Consider the following 12,756-nt stretch of genomic DNA (forward strand, 5'->3'; position numbering starts at 1 on the left):
CAGACTGAGGCTGTGCAAAGATGTACAGCAGACAGGAGAGTAGGTTACAAATGTGTGTGATCAATTAGATAAAAAGCAAGCAAATAGAGCTTCCTGCACAGGAAGTGGTCCCAGGCTTGTTCAGACCACTGAGACAAATATTTGCAGCCACCCAGAAACAGAGAGCATGTTTGGCGTGTGACATCTCCAGTGTGCTTGTGGCCAAACATCGGCGTGGGGACCCAGCAAACAAACGTCTTTCTGTCACTTTGTTTGCTGGCTGTGAGCCACTTCCTGTCTGCAAACACAACACTTTCCACTCACCTCAGCTGCATTTTGTCTGATGTTTCCATGTGTGTGCTGTTGACACACCTCACATGCCATCACTTGGCGGATATTGAACACAAATCCAAATGAAATATGTCGACGCTGTGAGGAAGAAGGCAGTCTTGTTAGAAAAGCAGTATTTGACTGGTCAAAGAGGAGGAGGAGCACGGTGAATAAGGGTGTGCTCCAAAGTGCTATATTGGTGTTCAGGTGACTCTCCCTCGCAGGACACAAGTTGTCCAGTGGACTACATCACACCACATGACTTCACTAACACTGACCACCTGGGAGCTGCAATTCAAGTCTCATCTAAAGGTATGCATTTTATTTATTTATATATATATATATATATATATATATATATATATATATATATATATATATATATATATATATATATATATATATATATATATATATATATATATATATATATATACATATATATATATATATCGACCCACCTTTTTAGCACAGCTTTTATCTATTTTCCCTGCCTTCTTGTTTTTAAATACACTGCTTTCCTATATGTTTTATCCAGTGCTTTCATGCTTTTATTTCTATTTCTATCTATGTTTCTGTTTGATCTAGTGTTCATCTAGTGTTTTTCATGTTTTTATTTCTATTTTAATTTTCTATTATATATTCTAACTTTCTATTTGTATTTTTATTTTTATACTTTGTAGCACTTTGAGATTTTAACAAATGTAAAGTGCGTTAATATTATTTATTATAACACACACATACTAGAGTTGTCCCGATACCAACATTTTTGATACCGGTACCATATTTCGATACTTCTCTAAATAAAGGGGACCACACAAAATGGCATTATTGGCTTTATTTTGTTAAAAAAATCTTTTGACACATTAAACATATGTTTATTATTTCAATCAAAGAACAATTTAGTCCTTAAATAAAATAGTGAACATACTAGACAACTTGTCTTTTAGTAGTGAGTAAACAAACAAAGACTCCTAATTAGTCTGCTGACGTGTGCAGTAACATATTGTCATTTATACACCTATTATTTTGTACACATTATTAAGGACAAACTGTAAAAAATGATTATTCATCTACTTGTTCATTTACTGTTAATATCTGCTTATTTTCTGTTTTAACATGTTCTATCTACACTTCTGTTCAAATGTAATAATCACTTATTCTTCTCTTCTTTGATACTTGACATTACTTTTGGATGATACCACACATATAGGTATGGATCTGATACCAAGTAGTTACAGGATCATACATTGGTCATATTCAAAGTCCTCATGTGTCCAGGCACATACAGTATTTACTGACTTTATAAACATAATATACATTTTAAAAAAAGGAAAAAGATTGTGTGATAATAAAAAATATTGATGTAATCATTGTAGTATCGACTAGATACAACTCTTGTACTTGTTATCAATACAGTGGATGATACCCATTTGTTTACATTGAGGAGAGCTAACTTGCTGTTAGCGGTGAGCTATTGTATCCTCCTAGCATGTTTAGCTATTCCTCGTCCTCCAGTGATAATAATACTTGTAAGAAACTCACTTTATTTGTCGCCATGGATGCCAGGATTAGTGATTTAGAAGTAGCCAAAACACTGTGGCTGGACGTTAGCCGCTAGCTAGCTAGCCATGTCTTAAAGCAGCTCTTCCTGAGGGTGTTTCAATGTTATAACTTCACCTTTATCTTTACTTTTTACACCAAAATGCATCCATTCTCCCTTTTCTGTCTACACACTGTGTCTGCTTGTAAGTACTCTGTGTGTGTGCGCTGCCCAACATGCTCCTCTGCTCATCACGCTGTGATGACGGCGCGCTGTCATGCCCGTAAAAAAGAAAAGAAAAAGGGTACCGGTATTTTTCAGAGGCAGTATAGTACCGTTTTTATTTAATTAGTACAGTGGTACCTCATTAGTACAAGTATACCGTACAACCTTAATATATAGAATAGAATAGAATAGAATAGAATAGAATAGAATAGAATAGAATAGAAAGTACTTTATTGTTCCCTGGGGGAAATTCAGCACCACAGTTCACTCACAATAGACAATAAACACTTAGGTGTATTTTACATGTGAATAATATAAATACAGTCTATTATACAGCATTATTCACATCAGAATGATATAAATACAGTCTATTATACAGCATTATTCACATGTATTTATATTATTCACTTGTGAATAATATAAATACAGTCTATTATACAGCATTATTCACATGTGAATAATATAAATACAGTCTATTATACAGCATTATTCACATGTGAAAAATATAAATACAGTATTATACAGCATTATTCACACGTGAATAATATAAATACAGTCTATTATACAGCATTATTCACATGTGAATAACATAAATACAGTCTATTATACAGAAATATTCATATATGAATAATATAAATACAGTATATTATACAGCATTATTCACATGTGAATAATATAACTACAGTCTATTATACAGCATTATTCACATGTGAATAACATAAATACAGTCTATTATACAGCATTATTCACATGTGAATAACATAAATACAGTCTATTATACAGCATTATTCACATGTGAATAATATAAATACAGTCTATTATATAGCATTATTCACATGTGAATGATATAAATACAGTCTATTATACAGCATTATTCACATGTGAATAATATAAATACAGTCTATTATACAGCATTATTCACATGTGAATAATATAAATACAGTCTATTATACAGCATTATTCACATCAGAATGATATAAATACAGTCTATTATACAGCATTATTCACATGTATTTATATTATTCACTTGTGAATAATATAAATACAGTCTATTATACAGCATTATTCACATGTGAATAATATAAATACAGTCTATTATACAGCATTATTCACATGTGAAAAATATAAATACAGTATTATACAGCATTATTCACATGTGAATAATATAAATACAGTCTATTATACAGCATTATTCACATGTGAATAACATAAATACAGTCTATTATACAGAAATATTCATATATGAATAATATAAATACAGTATATTATACAGCATTATTCACATGTGAATAATATAAATACAGTCTATTATACAGCATTATTCACATGTGAATAAAATAAATACAGTCTATTATACAGCATTATTCACATGTGAATAATATAAATACAGTCTATTATACAGCATTATTCACATGTGAATAACATAAATACAGTGTATTATACAGCATTATTCACATGTGAATAATATAAATACAGTCTATTATATAGCATTATTCACATGTGAATGATATAAATACAGTCTATTATACAGCATTATTCACATGTGAATAATATAAATACAGTCTATTATACAGCATTATTCACATGTGAATAACATAAATACAGTCTATTATACAGCATTATTCTCATGTGAATAACATAAATACAGTCTATTATACAGCATTATTCACATGTGAAAAATATAAATACAGTATTATACAGCATTATTCACATGTGAATAATATAAATACAGTCTATTATACAGCATTATTCACATGTGAATAACATAAATACAGTCTATTATACAGCAATATTCATATATGAATAATATAAATACAGTATATTATACAGCATTATTCACATGTGAATAATATAAATACAGTCTATTATACAGCATTATTCACATGTGAATAATATAAATACAGTCTATTATACAGCATTATTCACATGTGAATAAAATAAATACAGTCTATTATACAGCATTATTCACATGTGAATAATATAAATATATATATATATATATATATATATATATATATATATATATATATATATATATATATATATATATATATATATATATATATATATATATATATATATATATATATATATTAGGGCTGTGAATATTTGGGTGTTGTCATAACTGGGTTCTTGGGTTTTGCTTCTCCGGAAGGCAAAGGAAAATTGGCGCGGGCAAGGCGTGAATTTAAATACATGATTTATTTTGACACTAATAAACTACAAAAAAAAAGGAAGCAAACAAAAGGCGCTCACAGCGGCGGTAACAACTTGACTATGAAAACAAAACTTGCACAATGGCAAAAACTATGAACAATAAAACAAAAACACAAACTGTGTCAATAATAAACAAAAACTTACTTGGTAAAGAACTGTGAACATGACATGAATCAGGGTGATGAAAAAGTGCGAGGACGCCAGGACGAACAACAGAAACAGACAGATTTAAATAGTGACGTGATCAGTGAAAACAGGTGCGTGACAAGACAGGGGAAAACTAATGGGTGACCATGGAAACCAAACCAAACAAGGAAGTGCAACCAGGAACTAAAAAGAGTCCAAAAAACAAACACATGGCCAAAACAAAAACATGAACAGACATGACGCATGACCAAAACAAAAACATGAACAGACATGACAGGTGTCCCACGATTCGATTCAATATCGATTCTTGGGGTCACGATTAGATTCAAAATCGATTTTTTTTCAATTCAACACGATTCTTGATTCAAAAACGACATTGTCCCGATTCAAAAGGATTCTCTATTCATGGAATACATAGATTTCAGCAGGATCTACCCCAGTCTGCTGACATGCAAGCAGAGTAGTAGATTTTTCTCACACTGAAAGTCAACACACATAGTTACAGATAACACAACCTGCTCACTGAACATTGTGGGTGTTATAAATAACGTCCACACACCATTAAAAATATACATATATCTAAATTACACCCATTAAAATTCATTACAAAGCATGATGGGAAATTGCAAAACACTCTTCACTTGATATTTCTAATTGATTACAAAACTCTATATATATATATATATATATATATATATATATATATATATATATATATATATATATATATATATATATATATATATATATATATATATATATATATAATGTATACAAAAAACTTTGTCATACTCTTTTAATATCCAATTATATTAATTATTAATGATATATCTGTAGTAATTATTTTATATATATTTATATATATATTTATATATATATATATATATATATATATATATATATATATATATATATATATATATATATATATATATATATATATATATATATATATATATATATATATATATATATATATCCTTCACATACTCTTAATATCCGATTATTTATCCGTTAAATATATATGTGTATATATACATATATATATATATATATATATATATTAATATACATTATTAATTATACATCCATTAAATATATATGTATACATATATATTAACATACATTAATATTACTTATACATCCCTTAAATATATGTGTATATACATATATTAATCAATATACATTATTATTAATTATATATCCATTAAATATGTGTCTATATATTAAGTCTATATATTAATTAATTTACATTATTATTAATCATATATATTTATTATATATATATATATATATATATATATATATATATATATATATATAATATATATATATATATATATATATATATATATACACATACATATATACAGTACATATATATATATATATATATATATATATATATATACACATACATATATACAGTACATATATATAAATATACATATACACACATCAATTGATGTATACATCAATTTATATACAGTATATATATATACACATATTAATTAACATACATAATTTTTTTAGCCCAATGCGGCCCCCAAGTTAAAAAAAAGCCATCATCAGGTGTAAAGTATATTTAGTGTCTAAGGGGGCCCAGATGTTTGATTTCTTAATCCCCCTCCAGTCGTCTCTTCAGCACTTTGAAGCGTCCGTGACCAAAAACAAACAAAGTGACGCCACAACAGGACTTGTTGTGGCCCCCATGCGGCCATAGGGCCACACCTGACAGGTGCAGGTGGAGTCTCCGTGCTCAGCAGGTTGACGTGTGGGCACGTCCTCAGGTGGCCCCAGCAGGGGGTCTGTCCTTCTACACCAGCACAGTACGGACTAAACTAAAGACCTCTTGTTCTGTCCAAGTGCAAAGTGGGGGGCAGGGGGAGAGGAACTGAAGTGAAAGCCCTTCCAAAATAAAGTCTGCCTGAGGACAGAGAAGATGATTGACACGTAGAAGTGTGTACACTTCTCAGCCTGTTGATCCACTACTGCCCCCTAGCTGCAGCCTTGTGTAGCGTTCAAGCATTTTATGAAAGACTTCTTCAAATTAAATGTTTAATTGGTTCTGCGCTCAACTCAAAACACTTGTATCTCAAATCAACGTGGCCCCTTTTAATGAACTGAAATGAATTGGGGAAAAACAAAGAACACATCCTGATGTGAATATGTAAGGTGCAGTTTTAAAGAGATGTGAATATGTAAGGTGCAGTTTTAAAGAGATGTGATTATGTAAGGTGCAGTTTTAAAGAGATGTGAATATGTAAGGTGCAGTTTTAAAGAGATGTGAATATGTAAGGTGCAGTTTTAAAGAGATGTGAATATGTAAGGTGCAGTTTTAAAGAGATGTGAATATGTAAGGTGCAGTTTTAAAGAGATGTGAATATGTAAGGTGCAGTTTTAAAGAGATGTGAATATGTAAGGTGCAGTTTTAAAGAGATGTGAATATGTAAGGTGCAGTTTTAAAGAGATGTGAATATGTAAGGTGCAGTTTTAAAGAGATGTGAATCTGTAAGGTGCAGTTTTAAAGAGAGAAAAACACTTCTACATAAGAAATGTTAAGACTATCAAATGATTATTTTCTTAATCAGATTATTCTCATTTTGGAATTTGTATTTATTTATGATGAATCACATGTGATTACTTGCTTGCATAATTAAAATTAGCTTGAGAAAAGACCCCGATATTTATACACTATTTTTTTGGGTCAGAATGTCATCCAGGAAGGTTTTTAAACAGTTTTACTCGAATGCATGTCATTTTTTCAAATTGTTTTTGGAAACTGTGGACGTCGTGTCCTCCGGAACAAAGAGGAAAAGAACCATCCGGATTGTTATAGGTGCAAAGTGTAAAAGGCAGCATGTGTGATGGTATGGGGGTGTATTAGTGGCCAAGACATGGGTAACTTACACATCTGTGAAGGCACCATTAATGCTGAAAGGTACATACAGCTTTTGGAGCAACATATGTTGCCATCCAAGCAACGTTACCATGGACGCCCCTGCTTATTTCAGCAAGACAATGCCAACTTCATAGTAAAAGAGTGTGGGTACTAGACTGGCCTGCCTGTAGTCCAGACCTGTCTCCCATTGACAATATGAAGGCTAAAATATGAGAAGGGAGACTGTTGAATAACTTAAGCTGTACATCAAGCAAATATGGGAAAGAATTCCACTTCAACAATGTGTATAATGTGGCATCCCGGAAGAGTTAGTGCTGCAAGGGGTTCTGGGTATTTGTTCTGTTGTGTTTATGTTGTGTTACGGTGCGGATGTTCTCCTGAAATGTGTTTGTCATTCTTGTTTGGTGTGGGTTCACAGTGTGGCGCATATTTGTAACAGTGTTAAACTTGTTTATACGGGCACCCTCAGTGTGACCTGTATGGCTGTTGACCAAGTATGCCTTGCATTCACTTGTGTGTGTGAAAAGCCGTAGATATTATGTGACTGGGCCGGCACGCAAAGGCAGTGCCTTTAAGGTTTATTGGCGCTCTGTACTTCTCCCTACGGCCGTGTACACAGCGGCCTTTTAAAAAGTCATACATTTTACTTTTTGAAACCGATACCAATAATTCCCGATATTACATTTTAAAGCATTTATCAGCCGATAATATCGGCAGTCCGATATTATCTGACATCCCTTCATTTTTTTATATACATGTTATATTTCTTTTATTATTGAATGCATCAAATGTGATGAATATTTAATGGAGCACAATGTAAACAAGCCTTTTGGCTTTTTGTGCCATCCATTTGCCTTTTTAAAGCATTACATGGATTCCATTCTTTAACATGTCAATAATCTTGATGTCAATCAATCAATCAAAAGGGTGAAATGTGTGTTGAAAGTGTATTCATGTTTGAACTCCTCTCTTTCCCACTTCTCCACCCTGTCTCCCCGCTTCCTTGCTCACAGCTCCAAATCTGACCATGGTCTAAGAAAACTCCCTCCTCACTGTCTTGGGCCTCCTCGGTCCCTTCTCTCCCTCTCGGTCATGTCCGTGTCCACCAGGAACCCACCCCATCGCCGGCGCTCCTTGGGTCCCGTGTCGCCCAAGCGCATCTACAGAAATCTGTCCATCAGACTGCGGGGAGGGGAGTCGTCCGTGGGCAGGGGAGCAGAGCCAGACCATCACCCGGGCAAGTCTGCGGACGCTGTAAGAGAGTCCACCGTTTACCTGTCCTTAGGTTTTATGGCAGAAAGCAGCTCTTAATCAGACTGCTGGAGCGCTCTTAGGACTTTCCAAGGCTAGACTGGCATCTGTAGTCAGATTTACTGCTTGCGTCAAATACTCCTTTCCTCTCATCCCCGTCATGTCCTAACCCTGCCAGTACAAGACCTTGTGGGACGCGGTGGAGAACGAAGACACCTTGGCCGTACAAAGTCTGCTGTCCCGAGACCACGTCCACGGAGGAGGCTCGTGGGAGAAGAAGCAGAGAGATCGGGAGAAAGAGAGGGAGAGTGGGGTGAACCGGGTGAGCGAGCAGGGCCTGGTCCCTCTGGACGTGGCCGCGCTTACCCACAATTCCCCTCTGCTGCACGTGCTGGCGAAGGCTGGAGCCAAGCACAACCCTGTTTGTAAGTCTTGGCTTTATCGCTTGCTCAGCAGAAGCCGTTTTACGACAAGATATAAACAGCAACTTTATGCACAAACTAATGAAACACAATAAAAGCCTAAATTCAGAGGCTAATAATGTTGGCTTTTGATTGGAAAAGCACTGCTCAGTGGCCTGGTGGTTAGAGCAGGGGTGGGCAATTCATTTGCATGAGCAACCTGAGCACTGCTCTAGGGCCACACTGACAATATTTCAATTAAATTTTGCTCAAATTATTTTTTATATACCGTAAGATAAATAATAATAATAATAATAATTTAATTTAACCTAACTTAACTTTATACAAAAGTAGATTGCTTTTGATGGTTTTATTTTGAACACTGTCTTACGCAACACTTCCTGATGTATAATACAATGCAAAAATGTCCATTTCTGTCACTTTATCCTGCATCCTCTTTAAAAGTCCAACATTTTTCCCCGTCAGATTTGGACAACCATCTGTTGTCACACCTGCCAGCTTGTCCCATTTCAGTCCTAACATGTCCAAACATTTACCTATGTGAACAAGTCATTACCTGTGGTTGTCTCTTTAATTGACTGCATGGCTGCCAGCTCCTCCGTGATATGAAAGTCTGCAGTTATCTCACGTAAGAAGATGAGCAGCTGGGCGGTGTCACGTACATAGCAGCTCTCACCTAAAGCCAGCGAAAAACAGTCAAAAGTCGGCCGTTCTGTTCTTCAGCTGAAGCTCCAAGTTTCCAGCGATGGTCTCAACCCGTCTCGTTACAGTGCGTCGGGAGAGTGACACGTTCTCAAATGCGCCCCTCTTCTCCGGGCATATCAGCGCAACAGAGTCCAATAAGCACTCCTTAATAAACTCTCCGTCAGAAAACGCCTGACTTTTTCTGGCGATTTTGTGAGAAATGACGAAACTTGTCCTGACGGCTGCATCTCTGGGGGTGTGAAATTTGGCAAAAAGTCCTTGTTGGGTTTGCAGTTTTACCATCAACGCATCAGCCTCCCTTGCACGCTCTTCATCAGACAGATTCTGGTATTTTTCCTCATGCTTCGTCGTGTAGTGGCGATTCAAATGATATTCTTTAAACACAGCAACCTGTGTAGCACAAATTAAGCACACGGCTTTACCTTTAATTTATGTAAAGAAATACTTGGCAGTCCATGTCTTGTTGAAAACACGCCATTCCTCATCAACTTTTCTCTTTTTAGCGTCTCGGGGATAACCGGGCATCACTTGTCGCTGTGCACCTTCACTCACAGGTTACACTCGGACATACGCCCATAAATAACACTTTTCAAAATAAAAGCAGCACAGTTGTATTGCACGCACGACATAGATGTTTTTTTTTATTTATTTTGTCATTTGTGATTGCCGCTGTGCACATTCACTCACAATCGTGCACGAGCATACGTCCACACGGAAGTAATACAAATAACGCTTTCAAAACAAAAGCAGCACCGTTGTATTGCACACTCGACATAGATACTTTTTTAAATGTATTTTGGAATTTATGATTGGACTCACGCGGGCCGGACAGGGACGCACAAAGGGCCGGATGTGGCCCGCGGACCGCCGAATGCCCAGGTCTGAGTTAGAGTGTCCGCCCTGAGATGGGTAGGTTGTGAGTTCAAACCCCGGCCGAGTCATACCAAAGACTATAAAAATGGGAGCCATTACCTCCCTGCTTGGCACTCAGCATCAAGGGTTGGAATTGGGGGTTAAATCACCAAAAATGATTCCCGGGCGCGGCCACCGCTGCTGCTCACTGCTCCCCTCACCTCCCAGGGGGTATTCAAGGGGGATGGGTCAAATGCAGAGGACAAATTTCACCACACCTAGTGTGTGTGTGACTATCATTGGTACTTCAACTTGACTTTATTGGCAGAAGGGAGAAGGAGGTCAAACTGATGCAACTTTGTCGCCATCTTGTGGACAACGTGAGTTTTGGCTTGAAGCTAACACGGCACAACATTTACGTATATGACTAGAGGTGGGTAGATTACCCCATAAGTGTGCTCAAGTAAGAGTACCCTTACTTTAAAATAATATGACTCAAGTAAAAGTAAAAAGTAGTCATCCAAATAACTACTTGAGTAAGACTAAGTAAGTATTTTGTGAAAAAACTACTCAGGTATTGAGTAACTTCTGATTTATTTAGTATGTAATATTTAATGGTTCTTGGACTACAATTGTAGTTAGTGTGTGCGTGCGTGTGAAAAACATAAAATCATTTACAATTCACTTCAACATGTTTTCTCTAGTTGGAAGGAGAATTCCTGTAGGCTGAAATGTGAACATACTGACACAGATGATGATATAAATGTGTTTACTAGTTTAAAAGTAATCATTGAAGATTTTTTTTGCTGCCTTGTCTGACTTTTTTTACACCCAGTACGTGTCTATGCACTAAATTTGTCAAATAATTCAGTTTCTTCTATTTTCACAGCTGCATGTGAAGTTGTAGTTTCCATGCTCTTATCTGTAATGTGAGTGATGGCCACACGCAGTGTGCCTCTCCTACACTAGGGGGCGACTGTGCTCATGTCAGCTAGCTTAGCTATGTTATATGTAAATACAGTAGAAGAAGAGATGCTAATAAGCTAGCGCGAGTAACTTTAAAGCTACGGATCTAACAGATAAGTATAATAAGTATGTTGGTAATGTTTTAATTTGTTTTAAAAGACACTTGTGGTTATTAGGGTCATCACAAACATACAAAAAGATCGCTTTTATAGTCAAGTGTTTTAGGAGGTTTTTGTTCAGCAACAGCCGGGATGCGATGACGTCATGTCACCTAATTACATTTTCTTTGGGAACATTCTGACACTTCTTAAACAAACAGGTCTCTATTTTATCATGTACTTAAAAAATACTGACCTATTTCAGCTTCCAATAGCTGAACTTTGTGCTTGTTTGATTGGTGAAATGGATTCCAACGTGCTTATGTTGGATTGGCTAAACAGAGTCACGTGACAGTGTCTGCCGGAAGCGGGCTTTGAATGATTGATTTAAACTTTTATTAGTAGGTTGCACAGTGAAGTACATATTCCGTACAATGGGTGAGGGCCGACATCCGGGCAACTGAGCTACATACGGGTTCTTCGAGCCATAACAACGAGACTGGCGTTGAAAACAAACCGTTGCCATTACTCTTTAACCTGTCGACCTACGCTGGTTAAACCCGTCATTCTGCCTCCAAAATGCCGAAAAACTGTGTTGTTTTTCGTTGTGCTAACCACAACTGGAAACAGGGAAAACAAAGGTTGTATTTTGTTCTGCCAAAGCGCGATAAAAGCTCACAGAGACGAGACAAATGGCTCGCAGCTTTACACCGGGAAAACGAGGACGGTTCTCACTGGAGTCCCCCAAAGTCCCGGGTCGTGTGTCCGGATCACTTCGTTTCTGGTAAATATAAGGAACAAAAATCCACCTTCTTAACCACAACTTGGCTATACGTCCGTGCTAATTTTGTACTTGTTGAATTTGTACCTTATAACGTTCGACAGCTGAAGTTGTTGTTGTACAAAAATAACATGCGGTATATACTATATAGTCTATAGCCTAGCTAGCTATTTTCGAAAACCGGACAACGAGAGGATACCAAAGGCAGCGTTAAGATGGACACCACCGGGAAAACGTAAGCCAGGGCGGCCAAAGAACACCTGGCGAAGAACAGTTGTACTTAAACAATACATGTAGCCCTCAAATCTCTCAATATTTTATACACTAACACTTGATCT

At 35.7% G+C, this 12,756-nt stretch overlaps 1 protein-coding gene across 5 annotated transcripts in view; it reads left to right on the forward strand.

The window, feature by feature from the left end:
- The first annotated feature begins 387 nt into the window (after positions 1-387).
- Positions 388-12,756, forward strand: part of LOC133642292 (ankyrin repeat and fibronectin type-III domain-containing protein 1-like) — a 62,634-nt gene continuing 50,265 nt past the window's right edge. For 2 of the 5 annotated variants that reach the window (XR_009824492.1, XM_062036407.1), the window contains exons 1-3: positions 388-621; positions 8,357-8,597; positions 8,773-9,019. Coding sequence is in view for 4 of the 5 variants with exons in the window: in XM_062036407.1 (XP_061892391.1) it covers positions 8,436-8,597; positions 8,773-9,019 (409 nt within the window). In the remaining variant the exon portion in view is untranslated. Of the gene's footprint in view, positions 622-8,356; positions 8,598-8,772; positions 9,020-11,577; positions 11,666-11,698; positions 11,859-11,894; positions 12,422-12,756 lie in introns of those variants that run through there. The other 3 variants (XM_062036410.1, XM_062036409.1, XM_062036408.1) reach the window with 3 other exon arrangements.

This window comes from Entelurus aequoreus, linkage group LG25 (genome assembly GCF_033978785.1).
Source record: "Entelurus aequoreus isolate RoL-2023_Sb linkage group LG25, RoL_Eaeq_v1.1, whole genome shotgun sequence".
NCBI lineage: Eukaryota > Metazoa > Chordata > Actinopteri > Syngnathiformes > Syngnathidae > Entelurus > Entelurus aequoreus.